Source organism: Trematomus bernacchii, unplaced genomic scaffold, assembly GCF_902827165.1.
Source record: "Trematomus bernacchii unplaced genomic scaffold, fTreBer1.1, whole genome shotgun sequence".
NCBI classification, from domain to species: Eukaryota; Metazoa; Chordata; class Actinopteri; order Perciformes; family Nototheniidae; genus Trematomus; species Trematomus bernacchii.
The window spans coordinates 1,747,522-1,766,952 of NW_022987593.1; the positions used below are offsets into that span (position 1 = coordinate 1,747,522).

General features: G+C 41.4%; 1 protein-coding gene across 8 annotated transcripts in view; it reads right to left on the reverse strand.

Annotated features, from left to right (window-relative positions):
* Positions 1–7,520, reverse strand: part of LOC117481649 (nuclear factor 1 X-type-like) — a 104,869-nt gene extending 97,349 nt beyond the window's left edge. Inside the window, exon 1 of one of the 8 annotated variants that reach the window (XM_034129428.1) lies at positions 6,649–7,520. In XM_034129428.1, the coding sequence (XP_033985319.1) occupies positions 6,649–6,651 (3 nt within the window). In that variant the 5' untranslated portion in view covers positions 6,652–7,520. The remainder of the gene's footprint in view (positions 1–6,648) is intronic. The other 7 variants (XM_034129435.1, XM_034129431.1, XM_034129436.1 and 4 more) reach the window with 7 other exon arrangements.
* Positions 7,521–19,431: the final 11,911 nt, after the last annotated feature.

Below are 19,431 nucleotides of genomic sequence, written 5' to 3' on the forward strand. Positions count from 1 at the left end.
ATAATATCAACAACTCTGTAAGTAAACAATTCTCTAGCATTAACTAATTAAGTGGCAGCTTGAACCTGTTGCTTTGTATGAGTTTACAGGAGGAAATATACATGAGCAATACAATATAATAAAATAAAAATGATTGAACTTTATATCCGAAATGCGTTGGTTTTAAACATACTTTTCAAGCCCATACTGACCCTCAGAAATAATACATGTATTTATTAAAATCCAGAGGGACATTTAAAGTGACCTATGGTGTCCTGAAATCATTTTAAATTGTGAGACAACCCTAAAATGTAACTTTTTCTGTGTGAGACGGCCATATTGCCTCTACTGGTGTCATTGCTCCTCAGAAAGCACAGCGCCTGCTCTCAACTCTTGCACTATACATCCCCAGCCAGGCTGTCTGTAAGTACCAGCGTGCATGCATGCATGTGTGTGTAAGAGTGCTTTCAGCGGGCTTCATTTGTATTCTAAGTCAAGCAGGCAGGCAGGCAGGGTTCTGGCAGGGCCCGGAGCTGTGAAATGGGCTCTACTTGCAGTTCTTCCGTTGATTGGATCAACCTATCCCACTCTACTTAGCCGAAGGGAGCCCAAATCCCACAGCCGCTGCGCCGTTCTGTGAAATCCTATTTCATTTCACAACTTTAACGGATAAAAAAGCGTGCACACGCACTTGTGCCAGCCCAAGACCCCATGCCACATTTATTTAGCCGAACAGGAGCAGAGAGAAAGCAGTGCATGTGGTGTGTGGAAACACTTAAATGCACGCACATATAGTCTCACCCTCCTGTAAATATAATCACCTGCACGTATATATATATATGTGCATTTTCTCCACGCCCATGTGCTCTATGCCTCGCACACAAACACACAGCAACACGCACGCACACACCAACGCACACGTGCATGCAACTTACGCAGACACAAACCCCATAATAAGAGCCAGACATTGGCAGACCACACAGCCCTGAGTTGTGGTGAAAACAAAGGCTATTCATATCCTTCGCAATGAGAGGTCTGTACAGCTAACTCTCTTTCTCCCTCGCTCCCCCGTCTCTCCCCGCAGCTTTTTATTACAGATAATCTGCACTCGCAAACCTTCCATTTTTCTGCAATTGTGCGATTTCTAATCATCTTTATTAGTCCATAAACATGTTTTTTTTTTATTTAGTCTCTTTTTATAGCTGAGGCCTCCAGCTCCTTACGTGGCAACACAGTGCCCATTGTTGAGTTTCAAGAAGAGGACGAAGCCAGGAACGGAGTGAGAGAGGCCTGCTGATAAGACTGCAAAGCATTATGGGAATGGGATAGCAGAGTTTTTGGATGCATACATACACATGCATGCTGATATACACACATCGCACACAGACACACACACAAGACAAAGTGCAATCACTCAAAGTCTACCAGGCGACATGTCTGTGATAATGAGACGATGTATCTGATTGGCTGGCGCTCAGAATAATGGCCTGGATCCACGGCACCTGTGTGGGGGCCCGCACCAGCATGAGCCTGTCGACTACCAGAAAGAGGACCATAATGCATCAGGTGCGCTGGATCCCTGTAATTGGCTGTGCCTGGCCAGATACAAGGTCAGGTGCACAAGCAAGCCTCCTCTGATTGGCTGAGTCGGACCCAAAAAGCTGCGATTGGGGAAGAACTGTTTTTATTGGCTGCCACTGCCTCATTCTGCTGGTGAATGGGTGTCTGGCAGGATGGCATGGGGAGAACTGGTTCAACTGGGAGTATGTGAGGACACATACTGACTGTTTGAGAATATCTTACGTACAAAAATCTCAACTTTACTCATACCTTAACTTGACCCGATAAGCTCTTTAAAACAATGCAAAAAGCAACTGCACTGCAACAATACAATTTGCTCTCATTTTATATTAACCAACCAACAAAGAGGAGTTTAAATGCCCTCTTTATGTCGTCAGCCAAGGAAACAGGTGTTGATGAACCACAATCCCATTGTGCAACAGTGAATAACATGAAGCTAATGAATGGCTAAGCTCTGTACCTGCCACTGGGGAGGCCAGAACATACTGACTCCCTTTGTAGTAAACCCCAAAAAAACTCCAGGCCCCCAAACACTTTCTCCTGCAGCAGTGTATGAATTATATATTGTACTATATATATAGAGCATATGCCCGGCCCATATGGCCAGCCCTAAGCGAAAAAATCTCAAAGCCCTCCTTAATTAACATTTTAGAGGGAAGATTCGGAGGCGGGAGATTGAGTCAGTGACCTATTTGGAGTCCATCATCGCCCAATGCAAATGTGTTAATTGAGACAGATTTTCGCACTCCAAAAATATATGGAGTAGGGGATGCAATGGAGATTTTTTTTTTTGTCTGCGCCATCTGATCTAAGGTAGGGCTATAGGATGTGTTTGAAAATGCTATTCCTGCTGCCTACACTGACAAAAGAAGACACTTTCTCCCTCACTATCTCACACAGTCTTCCCTTGGCTCGCTCTCTATGTCTCTCTCTATCTCTGGGTATATGTGTTGACGACCATATGGCCAAATTCTTTGGAGGTGAGATCTCCGAAACCTGCTCACACACTCACACGTGTACTCTCACACACACACACCTCCACAGAGCTTTGTGTATGAAAGGCCCTGATGGTGGAATTTGTTCTCAGATGGCTCCATTTTAAAGCACATGAATGGCAACATATCAATGATCCTCCTCTCTGTCTTTCTGTCTCTCTGAATTTCCCATTTGCAGTTCTACACAAACACACACACACTCAAACACTAATTCACCAACTACACACCAAAAACTTACACTGCAAGCACACCTGGTGCAGTCCTACTCGTTTCCAGAAAGCATTTATTCTGGCTGCTGCACAATCATCTACCACAAGCACTGTCGCCGCTGTCAGTCCATCTTTTAAAAACCATAATTATTATCACCACCATTGTGTCTTATCATAATGATTTGGTGCCTGAAAATAACACTGCCAAGTTTAAGGCACAGGATGAGAATCGGGGGGGATGGGGAGAAAGAAGGAGCGAGTCCAGCCAACCTGCGTGAGATGGCAACCACTTCAAAGACACCGGGCCGCACCGGCGATCTGTTCACGGTGTGTGAGGGGTGTATGAAAGGCAGAAATGGCCGCCGTGTGAGTCCCTGCCAAAGCTACCTCGGGGAGAAATGTTGGAAAAATACGATTTTTCACACAGCCGTCTCAGGGGGGGTGAAGGGAAAACGGGGAGAATAAGAAAGAAGATGAGAAACTGGGGGGCTGCATTAAAAAAAGAAGGATAGATGGATCGCTGAGCAGAGTGGGGCTAATTATTTCACTCCACTTGTGAGTCCTGAAGGTTTTGTTGGGTCAGAAGTACAGCCAAGATGCAGTGCTGAAGATTGCATTTGGCTTAATTGTGCAGTTGTGTTTAACACAACACTAAACGGTGGGATTTTGGGTTATGCATGAGGCACACGGTGTTGTTTCTGTAAAGCAGGCCTGACTGTAGGAGGTAGCCGTTAAACATTCTTCCAGATGACTTGGGCAAAAAACATTTTAGGTATGCTGGAAATACTACCTTTATTGGTACAAATCAAAGGTGCTTACAGTGTATGCAAATTAGCTGGGTGAGGTTGACACCTTTAAATTCCTGAGAAATAGAAAGTAACTATGACAGACTAAACAATAGCTGTCCCAATTCCATGTACAAAGAAAAACCCTCCTTTCACTGTATGGTGAAACAAGTTTATACAGTGCGCACATTCTGACACACCCCGAGATTCATTGGGCCTGGCATCTCGCCTGTCAACTACTGATATTGCTCGACAGGCTGGCTTTCAGATAAACACCATGCCAATTGTAACACTGAACTTCCTGGGCTGCAACATCTCGCTGCCACACCATACTTCACCTCGGTACACAGGTAACCCAACGCGACTGGCAACCCTTTTCCTACATGGATCCTTATTCATGCTTTTTGAATGGCCGAACCACAGTTAAGGCCTCGCCGCAGAGGCTATGCTTTTAACAATGAGGTTTGAGCTGGTACAATCAGCCCTTTGTGTCACACAAGGTCTGATCCGTGGGGAGATTTTCTTGTGGTTATGGTTCTAATACAGCAGAGTTTACCACAAAGGCCAGGAAGCAGTTACATTACAAGACACTCACACGCGCATTTACTATGACTCAAAAAGGCAACGTGTTGGGCTCCTTTCAAATTTCTCACCCACTTCGAACTATGTTACTCCAAAAAATGTATTTAATAACATGGTATGGTTCACGCCTACCTCCCAGCTTGGCACCAATAACTTCTTGGCTTTGTTTGACTGACAGGTTCTGTGGTTGGCAGGTTTTCTCCACCGCAATGCAACCAAATGTTAAATTATAGCACAGAATCCAAACAAAGTGAGCATTATAATATCACTGCCAATGTTTCGCTCACCTTTAGAAGGCCTGAAATGTGACATTTTGAACTGTTTGAGGCCTGTTGGTGTTGTTGTGCAAGTCTGACTGGGTGCTACATCATCACAAACATTTTTGGCAGGTGACCCTATAATAAAGTTATTAATCCTTCACCAATATTTAAAATGTTTGAAAACATGTATTCACATTGTTTGATTAAGTGTTATTTATTTAGGGCTGGTTGGTGGGAATAAATGAGAAGATGCAGACTTAATGAAAACTCGTCATACATGCCTTTAATCATTTTCAGTAATGATGTTGATGGTTGATGACACTGCACATGACCTTTAGTCTAAATGTAAGCTAATGTTTTCTGGACAATATATAAAACACCTCAAGCAGATAAAATGATTAATGATTAAGTCCTCAGGCAATTAATACAATGAAATAATATCAATATAATATCAACATGCAAGCAGTTATCATTCGCATAAGCTGCATACAATGAGAGCGGTTTTCTCTGAATTTGCACATTATTTGCTACATTGCTGCAGTTTTGTGATGTTTTTATATTTTTGTATTATCTTTATTAGTTTACAAAAGACAAAAGCGTTAAAAATGTTTGAATACTATGTAATATACATACAGGTCCAACCTCAAATCTCCTACCGGGCTATTGAATAGCTGTAATATCATTAATATGCACAGTGAGAATGCTTGGTCAAGTGTTTAAAGAGCCACATTGTCGCTGCAAAAGGAATATTGTGTTTCTAAAGAAATCTGAATTTTTACTGACAGTATACTGTTTTTATCCCCTTTCATGTGTTGTACATCTGTGTTTCTGCAAAACTTCACATCACCTCATTGGAATGTTTTCTGTAAATCTACCTTTGTTATTTTACGACACATTAACAGTAATTTATTGGGTTTATAATGAAGATCAATTATAATGTAGGTCCCAATTTTAGGCAATTATAATTATAATTTGAGGTCATTATAATTCAAAAGCTTTGAACTGCAACATGATAGAGATTGTTTGATGTCAATTAATTGTTTGAGTAATCTGATGAAAAGAACACACCTGCTATAAAAACAGATAAGTCAAGCAGATAATGAAATATAATATATATTGGTCTTAATTCTACAAGGTTAAAAATATATTTTGATCATCACCATGCAACCAGATATTCTTTGGATTTTCTGATCATGATTAAATGATACGGAGGTGCTCTCATTCATGCTGTTTTGCACTTGCTCTGGGCACAAAGACAGTCTGTGTGCCACCTCACCTCCCCACCCCCTTGTAGTCGCTATAAAGAGTCATCAACTACGCAAATGAAGTGCCCATTGACAAAAAACTAAACAAAAAAAGGAAAATACTAGCAGCCACCTCAGGTAGAAAAGATAGTCCGTGTGCAAGGTGGAACACGGTGGAGCAACCACGCGCCACACGGATTCGTGATATGCCTTCAGAATACCATCATCATAATAATATTGATGGATATTGCACATATAGGCCTACTATGCTGGGCTTTCAGATCTCCGCAGTCTGCGGACGCAATGTGTGTTTTATTCTGTTTGATCTGAGCTGCGCAGGAAGATCAGCCTCCACTTTGTCAATCTGGATTTACTGGGCCACTCAAACGCCTCTGCAAATAAATTCAGCCTGCACAATGTTAACCATCCGAGGCTAAATTAGATTGAATTGGGAAAAATATGTTTTATATTATACCAGAGTATTATTAAAACGTTAGTATGACTTTAGATAAGGTTTAGGCGAAATTAAGTGCAAGGGAAAGCAGTATAAGGAAAATTCATTAAAATATTACGATACATTTTAAAGATATAAAATATAGAGCTGCATAAACCTGCTTCGTTGTAGTTGAGAAATCCATAAGGACAGTCATCTTAAATGTTGGTCTTATTGTGGTTAATTAATGAGTTTAAATGCTTCATAATTATCTAAATTGGCAAGCAAGTATAGGTGAACATAAACATAATACACACACTCCCCCTCTCTCTCTCTCGCACACACAACCACACACACAACCACAGGTGCGTTGTATCGTCATCGATGGCCTCATACACACCACAGCCAAATCTCGCTCCGCGCGTCCAACAAAGTGCGGATCTCCTACAAAGAAATTAAAAGCCTTAAACTAACCGCGGGGATTCCGTTAAACACAAGCAATGTTTGGTTTATGTTCAGTCCTATAGACTTTACCCTATAGAGCCAACAGAGGGAAACTATTGAGTTACACAGCACGTACCATTATAGCGTGGGGAGATCTGCCAACCCTCTCAATGCCCCATTTTCCTTTAAAAGTTCAGCTTCCAAAAAAGTGAGAGAGGGAGTGCGGGCTGAGGGAGGAAGACTTGGTCTCTTCGCTGTTGCCGGAAGCAAAAAAAAGGACCTTTAAACAAGTCGGCCTTAGGCCCAGATAGAAAAACAGTCTCTTTCAAAAGTGGGTCCACTCTGCAAGAGATAGCAGGAAAAGAGGACAGCAGTTCCGAGTCCTCCGTCTACCGCAGTCTGGCCTCAGATGCGCCCATGTCCAGCAGCAAGAAGTCAGGGAGACGTCTGCGCCAAAGTCCCGAGGTGCGTCCTTCAGCGGCCAAACTTGCAGATTGGGTGACGCTTAAAAAAAAAACTCCCCGAAATAATATGAATAACTCGATAAAGAAATTCTGGACGGGAGAGTTGATGCAAAGTAAGTTCTGTTTATATTATTTTTTCCGTGTGCAACCCTTGCAGTCGGGCAGCTTCTGTCTCCAAAACGTGTCCAAAAGCGGCTGTCTCCCGCGCCGCGCGTCCGATCTGTTTTACCCTCGTATCTCTCTCTCTCTCTTTTCCTCCCTCTCTCTCTCTTCTCTCCTCTCTCTTGTTCCAAACACACACACGCGGAGTTACACACAAACGGGGGGACACCCCTGGTCCCTCGCCGCCTCCTCCTCAAAGCTGACGAGATGAAAGAGCAGCTTGCGTTTTTCGCTTCTTCAGATCGCGGCAGCCTCGCAGATAGCAGAATGCCTGCACAGCGACACGTCGTCGTTCCGGGCTTTCGCCGCTGCTCGGTGCGTAAAATGGAAGCTTCTCTCTCCGTGCGCTCCGGCAGATAGCTCACACTTCCCTCCCCGAAAAAATATCAGCCATTAAATAGCTCACCTCAGCAGTCCTGTTTACACACACAAACAGAAAAAAAAATAGACCAGGAATTAGGGCAGTTGTTTACAGTGAAGGTGGGGGTGCTTCAGCCGGCAGCGTGGAACTGGTGAATTATTAGGTAAATTATTAATAAAGCGAGCGGTGTGCAGTCTGTCGCGGAGAGAGTGGAGCGGCCAGGGGAGCAGCTGGGGCTTTGGGAGAATTAGGAGGACCAGGGGCTAAATCACGGACGGCGGGGATTAGGGCTGCACTGGCTCCTACCTACCGCCTGCATGTACTGTAGGCTGAGAGAGGGGCACTGTGGGCACGACCCGAGCCTCAGTTTGATTTCCGTAGTTTTCAATGGCACAATCTGGAGCAAAGATCAATATAATAAAAATAAAGGTTCATTGGGTTTTATGAGTTCATTTAAGGATATACGCTGTGCCAGCGATCTCTCCGGTTCCATGCAGCTGATCACATTCACCAAAATTAAAAATACAAGAATCATTTGGCAGATAGCAGTGTAACCCCAGAAGTTAATATGAGGAGGTTCATGGGGTTTTTGAACTGACTGTAATTAAGTTAAATGTAGTCTGTTAATAACGTTAGTCGAAATGGTGGGTAACGGTAATGGCAATGATGGAATAGCACCACTTTAAAGCTGTTTTATATAAAACACTTCACTTACACAGATTTATTGTCACAGTGTCGCCCAGCAGAATGACGCAGTGAAGCAACAGGATTACATGTGGCTGAGATTGTACAGACTACCGACATATTGGGAGCTATTAAAAGGTCTGACTTTTGGGAAATAACTGGAGAGCTCAAAATGTGCTGTTTCTTATAAAACTGCTGATAGTTGTTGGAGACTATAGAGGCCAGGAGCAGCAGAAGCCAGGAGCAGCAGAGCCTTCCAAGACAACAGAAAGACAAGACAGTATGATCTGTGGTTAGTTAGGAGAAGGGCCAAAGGAAGTTCAAAATGTTAGTGGAGTTTTCAATTACATCAGTGAGTAATTTAAAAAACCTGTCCTTTCCTTGGCATCACGACCATTAAGCTACGTTCTGATTTAGTGGCCTACAGGACCTGTAATAGTGAGCAAAAAGGGAATGACGCAACAACAACAAAATAGCAACAGAAAATGTCATCAAATAACCCCAAAATTAAAAAACACTACTACTTTTTTTTAACCATGATTAACTAAAATATAAAAACAGGTTGAGAGCCCTCGTGCAGCACTTGTTTGTACATCTATTCTAAAGGCTAATCACGTTTTTGTTCTTTTTACGTTAGGCCCTGCTTCACAAATATAAAACTATAGGCTTTAACCCAAAAAAAACACTATATATTTTCGCTAGTTTGGTTAAGTAATATTGATCATTGTTCTCTCAGCATAGAGCGGCTTGTATATCTGCATGTACAATGTATTTATTTAAAGTTGTGCGTGCCGTTATCCGCCTCTTTCTAAAATCAGACGTCTAAGGACATTCCTCCAACATGACGGTTTATCAATAATTAAATGTTGACCTCCTCACACATTTGGCCACATCAATTATTCATTTGTAATTGAATTTGTGATTTAAGTTTTAGCCTAATTTGATTATCCTATTTACCACGACAGTGTGTCTATGGTGGGACGAAGTGAGGATTTCTGGCGTTTTAAAAATTAATTAGAGGTAACGGAGGCCCGGATGGCCCATTTCAACAGCAGATCTCAAGTCGTTTTTACTTATCATTTTACTTATGTGAGAGACTTTGGAATATATTTCGATTTTATTTTGAACATTTCAATTTCTTAATATATCTTATTCATTTCTTAAACAAATATGACTACATGAAATAGCATACGTCCAAACAATAGTACATTTTTGGGTGGAACATATAGCCCATCAAATCCGGAAATTGTGAATTTGTATTGTTTTAAAAATCATTGTTATCTTCTGCAGATGTGATTATAGTAAGATTAACTCTGGTCATTAGTTGGGATATAAAACAAACTAGGCTACAAGTTGTTGTAGTGATACATTATATATTGATAAATAATGAAACTATTACTAAGGGTGGGTGAAGGGATGAACGTGAATACGAAAAATAATCACTTTCACACGAAATATTAAAAAACCTATAACCATCAAAAGCACTGAAGGTAGTCAGTGAAAAAAAACAATTACACACACAATAATAATATTAATATTAATAATAATGATTCCGAACATAATACAGCCTAATCCATACTCTTACAGGTGATATTTTACTGATTGAATGAGATCAGCTTTGAGCGGTTGTATAATGTTCACAGTTTATACCATGACCTTCCGAAATGTGTTTTTTTTTTCTTTTTAGTTTGATTGTTAATTCTGGTGACTTATTACAGATGCTGATGACTGGGAGCCTCACACATGCCCGACGGCCTGTTTGGAGAATGACCAGTCGATTGGAAAAATACCAAAGTGTTCCTCTAAACCCCAAATAATCCCACTACACGATTTTTTTCCTAACCTTTAATTAATTTACAAATAACAGTGTGAACAGATAGACCGCACAGTGTACTCAGCACGAGCTACTAAAGCCCGGAAGTTGCAGAAGGCCACACAGACTTCCTGCAAATTGCAGGTACCAAAGAGAAAGAAAGGATAAAATCGAGCAAATAAAAAATCTGCATCAAAGTTTTCCATTGGAAAATTGAAAAGAACCTTACAACCAGACAGTCCGGCAGTTTACTGTTATACAAACTGATCACATTTTCAGTTGGAGGCTTTTTTTCCATTAAAAAAGGCCCGCAAACACATTTAAAAAAAAAAGAAAAACAAGCAGGGCAAAAAATACATGTTGCCCGTTACCAGCATTTACCTGCAAAACACACCCTTGGGGAAAGTGCGCAGAAAACTAACTAAGACAAACAAATTGTCCAATAATAACAAAATGTCACATAATCGCGTTATATTATTAATAGGGTAAAATTATCACTTGGAGGATTTTCTAAGAATATGCCCACAATTAAAACAGTATCACACGTTGAACTGCATGTATTCAATTTACAATAAAATCGAGAAATCCCTATTAATTATTAAAGTATGGACTAAAAAGTGTGAAGTTGTTTGTTAAAACGAGTATAAGGTTTCATTTAAACCCAAGGCCTTTTTCATTTAATTTGCTAATTAACAATCTGCACACTAAATCATTAATGCAACATAGAGGAAACATTTGTTTTTCAATGTGGCTTAAATAATAATGTATACTCCCTTGTCCTGATGCTGATACACCATATGCTTATAGCAGTTGACCTCCTTTCAAATAGGCAATCATTGCATGTTTTTTCTTAAAATAATGTTGATGAAAATGTGGTCTGCTTGTCTAAAATCTAACTTGATCCTCCTAAAAATGAAACCATTTGGGTTTACAACATCTAAACCACCACCACTGTTTATATGGCTGTATTTTGTGGAAACTCTGACACAACAATAAAACCACTCAAATGTTTTTTTTGGCATAAACCCTTTAATTATATTATCAAAACAAAAGAAAAAAGAAAAAGCTCTTTTAAAGTTTCTTGGAAGAGAATCTAAAAAAAAATCAGAAAAATGAATTCAATTGAGATGTTCTGAAAGTTACAAAAACAAACTGGAGGAAATTAGTTGGCATGCATCGGCTCTGATCATGTAAAGCAACCTAAAAGCGTCAATTAGGCAGAGCTTTGGGTAAATAAAAGCCCTGAGCGGTGTATCTCACCACAGACCCTCAAACCAGCCATTACTGCAGACCACAACGCCTCTGATAGCACACTGTTTTAAGACCCAGCATTATGTGGGCAATAAGTTCCACAAACCTCACTCTGAGAGGAGAAGAGCATTAGACTGGCAAGTTCAGACAACATGCAGAAAAGAAGAAAATACCATCAAAACTACAGTATCTTTTTTAAATATCCCTGGTTGGAATATAATTTCAATCTGCGGTCGACATGTTGAAAACTAATTATCATAGGTGAGACCAGGTGATAAATGGCTGGTGATGAATTGTAGCAGATAAATATTCCCTTATCAAAGATGGACTTGGCACCAACTCATGTTTAAAAGTTCAGAGGGACAGCCATGTGAACTGATTTTATCAAATAAATGATAAAATATTGAAGCGTTTAAAAAAGGTTTATATACAAAGAATCATCTCTGATCTCTTTTAAATAGTTGCAGAGAGGCTTTTAAGAGATTTTAAATCATTCAAACAGCTGTTTGGCTCACTCGTCTATAACCCTTTAATTGTCGTTTCTGGATTCTCAACGCTCTGATTTGTGAAATGATTTCTTATCACAAGTGAGGATGGTGACACCAATAGCTGAGGGTAAAAAAAAGGCAAAAATCTCTGTCAGAAGTGTGAGTGAAACAGAAAGACTAAACAATACTCCTTAAAAAAATCTAAAACAGCCGAAAACAAGGGATAAGTAAATCTCAGCTCACACAGCTTCATTGACAAAATGCAGATATTCTATCTACAATTTTACCAATGTAACTACCATGTCCTTACAAGATATCAAAAGGAGCTTTGAAGGGTCTTCAAAAAGACGTACAAAATAAAGAAAAGCAAATTAAGAAGAATTCAGTGACTAATATACCCAAATGATAAGCCACATTTTAGTCCATGCCACCAGGAACACTACAAAGCTACAAAATAGTACAAACACTAAAAATAAAAAGCAAAGGCCTCAGTCCTGCTGCCACTCACTCCAGTAACACCACTGACTCCCAGCATGCTCTCACTGCCCTCTGCTGCAGTGATGTCAAAGGGAAATTATATATTCCACCTTAAACAAAATATATACTCTGCACCAAGACCATATGTAGAGCTCAGTGGAACTATTTTTTCTCTCAACAATCTTCATTCCTCTCCCCGCTGAAAGAAATGGCCTGGAGAATTCTGCGTCTCTCTGCGAAAAGTGCATTAGGCGGGGGGAAAGGAAAGGAAAAAACAAGGCTCTTTTTGTCTGCAGCAGCCGAGGTTTTATCCCTGCATTGCCGAGTGTTGTCTAGCATTACAAATCTCAGGCCGGGCCTGGATGGACACAGGAGGGCTCTGCTGGCCTGCTCTCACTGTCTGCTGCCTTTACACTCTGCCATGCAAATAAACCCAAATGAGAGAGCAGCTGAGGAGGGAGAGCGAAGGAGATTGAGGGTTTGTTGGAGGGAAAAAAAGATGGAAGGAAGGAAAGGGGTGAGGATAGGGCGGCTGTAAAAAGGAAATGAAGAAATGTATGTGGAAAGTAAGGAAGGAAGGAAATGGTTGGTCTGAAGTAGTTGCATAGGGACAAAAAGAGAGAAAAAATCTGTGTGTGTTCGAGACAGAAAGAAAGAGAAAAAGAGTGGGTACTAACCGGCCGTTGGAGGGGTGAGGAATGCCCGGCCCTGGCACAGGAGAGTGGGACGGAGGGTGGAGTATGTTCACATTGCTGCTGCCAGCTGAGCACATTCCCAACACACAGTCATGGAGACTTTTTAACCTACAGATACAGAAGCAGCAGCACAAGAGTTTTCTCACTGAGGAACAAAAATACAGGACCTACTGTAGGATTTATTTTCTGAAGCGCTGTAGAACAAGGCAGGGGGCAAAACAGAAATGGAGAAAATATATTATTTTATTCAGATTCTTTTTTGGGACATTTTTGTCTTTTTAATTCAGAGGCTGACAGCAGATGTAAACAGGAACTAGACGGGAAACTAGGGATGAGAGTCCACATATTTTCTGATAAGATAGAGGCAATACACTTAGTAATAAAAAAGAATGTTTTACTTTAAAAACGAGGGTTATCTACTTCCTTTAGTAATGTTTAAATAGTTTGAATACATTGCACATATTGGCAGGTATAGCAATCTGTTTGACATATTGTATAAAATCTAAAACACATTCCTGACAGCATCTTTTAAAGTCTTTATAAAAGACATGAATTGGCTAAATAATATTCTCATTGTATAAATGTCAAAAATATATTTTAAATGTCTTCTAGTTAAACGTAAATAATAAAAACAATGACTTTTCTGACATCACTCATGTGTATCAGCTAATAATTTGGAAAGTACAATTTAGAGGTACTTTTATTTTACTATAGTATTCTTTTTTTTATGCTACTTTACACTTCTTTGTCACAATGTACTTTTTACTCCACAACATTTATCGGACAGACACTAGCTACCGGGCATATTAATTTAGACATAATTAACATTTGATTATTTTATACAATACGATATATTGTTATAGATTAAACTACAGAACCGTATACAGATACTGTACTGCCTTGTCAATATACAATATTAAAATGCTGCTCAAATGTATATATTTGTACAATATAATACACTAATTTATCTTTTTACTTTTGCTGATAATACTTTTGACAATGAGTGTTCTTACATTGTAATATTTATTTAAGCACAAGGAACTAAATACTTCTTTCCCCACTGTTCACATTACCTCAATGTTTTGATGGCAGTGTCCCACAGTGAGTGGTAAACCACACAGATAATGAGAAAAAAAACGTGAAGAAAATGACGAGCCGTTTGTCTTTCTAATAATTATTCAATTTTCCTAGAATTTCTCTGAGAGGGGTGTAATACTGTACGTGCACAAGTGTCTTGTCTTTCACTCAATGGTTTATCAACTGCTAACATTAGGCTCAGCTTTGATAACACACACATGCACACACACACACAGTTTAACTGATAAAGCATGAGCTCAATTTTGAATCAGATATTTCATACAAAACAAATGTAGACAGCAAGCCAACATTTGTTTTATTTAATGACATTTAAGTTCTGTTAAAAGTAAAACTATGCAACTATTTTTATATTTAAGTACAGTGCAGAGAAGCTGTGTATTTTAAAAGTTAAACAAATAATTGATGACTCAAAAGTTATGGTCAGATTAACCATTTAAGAAGAGAATTCTTAGTTGCAGCCCTAGTATAAAATAATAATGATAATATTCGCATCATTGTATATTCTTTTTGTTGTATTATTCTCATTAATATTATTGTATACTGTTAATAGATTAATAACTTATTGAACACACAACCTGCTCTCAAGGACACAAAGACACACTGCGGCCTGTATTTGTGTGACACTCCCTGACATCATTTCTCTTTGTGTCGCTAACAGTTAGCAAACGTGACCTGATGTGAGGTCAGCTAAACTGCAGCACACACAGCGGCCATTGTGTCTCCGTTTCTCCACCCACTCTGAGCGGGCACCACTTCAGCACCGACGGGGTTTGTTTTGGGCCGGTCAGGTCCAGTGTAAAAGTTAGTTAGTTCTATGTTTGGGTGGAGAGGAGGAGGGCGGTTGAATGGAGGTTGTGTGTGCATGTGTGTGTGTGTGTGTGTGTGTGTGTGTGTGTGTGTGTGTGTGTGTGTGTGTGTGTGTGTGTGTGTGTGTGTGTGTGTGTGTGTGTGTGTGTGCTCCCCCAGGAGAAAAGAGGACTCCTAATCTGTTTTCCTGGCTCTTCTTTAAAGGGAGAGCAAGACACACTAGAGGCTCCCTCTGATCTGCTGCCCCATCCATCCCTCACTTTCTCTCTCTCTCCTCCATCCCTCCTTTCCTCGCCTCCATCATCTGTCTCTCGTTCCCTCTGCTTTTAGCCCTCGTTTTCTCGGCCCCCCGTCCCTATGCTCTCTCATCTGTTGTGTTGGCCCGCTCTGGTCTTTGTATGGCGACAGCCCCATCTCCAGATACTGCCTAAGAGCTCTGATTCCACTTAATCACTCAGTTTTTTATTAGTTTTCCCTCGCAGGGTATTTTGTGTTCTGAATTGCGTTTATCTATTATGCTGTTTCAGATTTATTGCTTTAGGAGGCAGACTGTGTGGCACACTACCCACCAATACGGTACACGATGCTGTGATCTCTCTACGTCTGCCCCTCTTTATGCTTGTCTGCTTTCATCCCTTCAAAATTAAATGAACAAATACACAAGGAGAATCCTGTGCCACACTCGTACTTTTTCTCTTTGACTTTTTTATTAGTTTTCTTTTATTGGGAGTCTCAAGCTCTCGGCTGCATTTATTTAGCATGCAGCAAAGACCACAGGGGAAGCGTGTGTCGCAGCAATTTTTCGGATTGGTACTCTTCTCTTGGATCCATCTGTCCTGGCATCATTTGCGACTCATTGCTTTACTTTTCCAATTTCACAAAAAAAAATGAAACTCACAGGTATGGGTTCCTCTGTGAGCACAGATGTCTGCCTTTGAAAGATTTTCTGAGATTAGCAGAATACTTAAAGCGGCTTAGTAATGACTGTGGCACCTTTAAATGACATTGTGTTCTGAAAGGGCATAAATATACAGTTTAATATTCATTAATTGTGCGCTATTAAGAATTTGTAGCAAACAAACACTGATGCTCAGGTCATTTTGTCGCCATGGATTTTCCCATCAGTCTGAACTGTTTATTTCTACTTAACCACAAGACATGGCAGGCATTCTCAAAATATTTTTGCCCCAAAATGGCGGCATACCATCCCGGCCCTCCATTTTGTTCTCACACTGACTCGAGTCTGGATCCTGCACCTGACTTGTTGGACCAGTGTTTGCATTTGAAAATACCCTCTCTCATGCCCCGCTGTTACTATGCATGCCTCTTCTAGTTATTGGTGACCACGAGTGTCGTTAACCTGCTGCACCAATGGGAAGGCCTGCTCTGACTGACGTCCCCTCCTTCTCCACTCTGCTTCCAGGGGCTTCCTGTGACCGGGGGGGGGAAACATGGGCGCTGGCCATCACCTCGTCCGAATCCAGAACCAAATGAGATGGAGACTCCGAGACTCAGAGGGATAGAGGAAACAGAAACAGAAACAAAGAGTGGGAGGATGCAATAAAATAAATTTGATTTCATGAAATGATAATCAAGACAAAGCAAAAAAAACCATGTAGACGACCATGTGGACAGAAACAGCACATTTTTAGGATGATAAAAGACAAAAAGAAATATCAATATTCATGACCCTGTCCCTTCCATCCAAATTCAGCACCCTCCCTTCTCCCTCCCCACCCAAATCCTCCCTCCTCCTCCTCCTCACTTCCTCTCCCCTCCATTGGGTGGCAACACTTGGTAGGGCACATGGTGAGACAGCTGTTGCAGGGCAACATGGGCATCTGTGGTGCTACATAGAGGAGAGGGAATAGTACGGGGGGTGGGGGGGGGTGTTTGTAGGGGGCGCAGACGGCATCAAGAGAAGGAGATAGTACCCAGTCTCTGTCCTGTGTACATATGTGTTTGTGTTTGAGTGTGTCCTAAAGTTTCAGGGATTATCATTGGCTTTATGTGGAGAGGTGGAGAGGTGTTTTGGGGACAGACAAGAGAGAGAGGAGTGTGAGAGAAGGAACAAGAAGGCATCTCTTCTTCTTCTACTATGCCAAGCTGTTGATGAAAAGTAGCACCTGTCCTCAAAGCTATGACAGAACCAACATTACCATAAGAACACTGGGATGGGCCGCTCTAAGATGAGTTACTGCCTTTAACACACACACACACACACACACACACACACACACACACACACACACACACACACACACACACACACACACACACACACACACACACACACACACACACACACACAGTCTTTCTCACACATACGCATACTGCAACCCCCCCCTCTCTTCAGAGGGAATGGGCGTTTTCCCAGGGTTATTATCACATGCCAGGTGCCCCCCCCCCTCCCTTCATATACACTCACATACACCTCACCCCCACCCATTCCTCTCCCAGTACCTACCACACACCCTTGCCATTTCTCTCTCCCCCAAAGCGCCAGCGCAGCCCCACCTCGTGGTGCCAAAGTGGGCAGCCTCTGCCTTGGCGTAGCCTGGGCCTTCTGGTGCCCTAGATAGCTGCGTGTGTGTGTGTGTGTTTGTGTGCGTGTGTGTTCGTGAGCACTGGCCCAGCTCTGTGCGGACACAGCCAGCCCTTTAAACTGTGTCAAGGCTCCAGATGCTGGGAGAGACTGGGATTAACACAGGCGTTTGTATACAGACACATACGCACAAACAGATATTCTCTCAGCCCATATATTGCATCATACTTTACATGTTTTGACCAAAGCCTGAGTAAGTGTTATGGATAAGGAAATGTAAAGGGATGATAGGGAGAAAATCAAATATGGCAATATTGTTGACCAAATATCTTGATATAGCAGTGATATTGTAGGGTATATTATTGGTGCTTTCACAAAATCTTAACAAAATGGCTTTCTTGATAAATAATCATAGGTTATTTGGATACAATGCTGATGAAAGTGTGTACCTGAACAGACTTGTAAGTTCAGAAACACATCACTTTACTGTTATGTATTGTTTAAAAGCTGTAAAAGACACTTATACCTTATTACAACCAAAATCTAGGACTGTATCTAGTCTCATATTGCAATTTCATAAAATATAAATGTATTGTCCAGCCAAGGAACAAAACACAATACTTGTGCTTGCTTTATAATGCTTTTAGAAATAAATTAACTTTCAGAGCAGCACACAGCTACCCTTTAAGCTTATACGGACCCTTTTTTATAGTATTAATAAAAAAAGAACAGATCAAACACAGAAATATACGAGTCCTGATACAAAGGTATCAGAGATCCGATGACGAACAAACAGACCCTGGCAGTGCTGAGATGATGCACTGATGCCAACACTGCACCTCAGAAAGTGCTTTTTGGATTAGGCAGACAGAGAAAAGGACCTCAGAGACCTGACATACACACACACCCCAGTGTCCGTACACTAGCCCTTTAGCAGCATGCCACTACCCTGAGGGCATGAATGCACACGGTCACACACACACTGATATGCAAAGACACACACGAATACCAACCAAGTGTCCACCTACTGTTTCTTTAGTAGCGTGCCACTGCCCTCAGGGTGTGCACGTTTACACACAAAAATACATTCACACAGACACACACATTCCACTGGTGATTCTGACATCACCGCAACTGAACTCATTGAAAAAGGACTGAAGTGATGTGAATGATAGCGAATTACCAAGACAGTCCCCCACGAACTAGCAAAGGCTACAGACTGCTAATTACAAGTATGCAAGCATGTGTGTCCAAGTGTGTGAAAAAGAGAGTGTGAGGGAATGTTTTCTTGCAGTGCTCTCTCTCTCTCTCTCTCTCTCTGTCTTGCTGAGCAGTAGTTATGGTGCCAGTTATGGAGTGTTTGCCATTGCAGGGAGCTGCTTTGGCACCGTGCCCTAATTTAGGCGAATTAAAAAGCACTAGACAGGCCCCTTTGTGGCACCGTGCGCCCGCTTTAATCTCCCCACGCCTCAGCGGGCACCCACAGCACCAGGAGTGGGCACGGTGCCCACATGACCCCAGGCAATATGGAAATCGCCACCAAAAATCCTAACTAAGCGCCGAGCCCTGCCCCTGGTGCACAGTGTACACAGTGCACACAGACATGCGCAAATCGATGCTATCACACACACTCACCCACATGGTGCAAGGGGTACAACACCCAGCTCACAATGGTGTTCTACTCACACACAGTTACTTACACGTCACATATGATTAAAAACATGAGAAAAGTCATTGCAGGCTGTTCACATACAGTAGTTACATCTCTGAAATACACACATACAAACACACATGTGGTAGTTTCAGGGCGCAGCAGCATGAAATGAAATACACACTCTGTTGTCCCTGTTGTACACAAACTCACACACTCACTTTTCCACTCATCCAAAGTTAGTGTGTGTTCTTTTTGAAGTGTAGGTGAGTGTAATGCTTGTCATGAGGTCATCCATCAGGGCTAATGAAACAGGCAGACCCTGACACCGTCTCACTGGGCAGCACCGCTGGCGCCACAAGCTAACTCAAGGAGAAATGGACTGATTTAATTACACAGCAAAAGCATGCACACACACAGGCA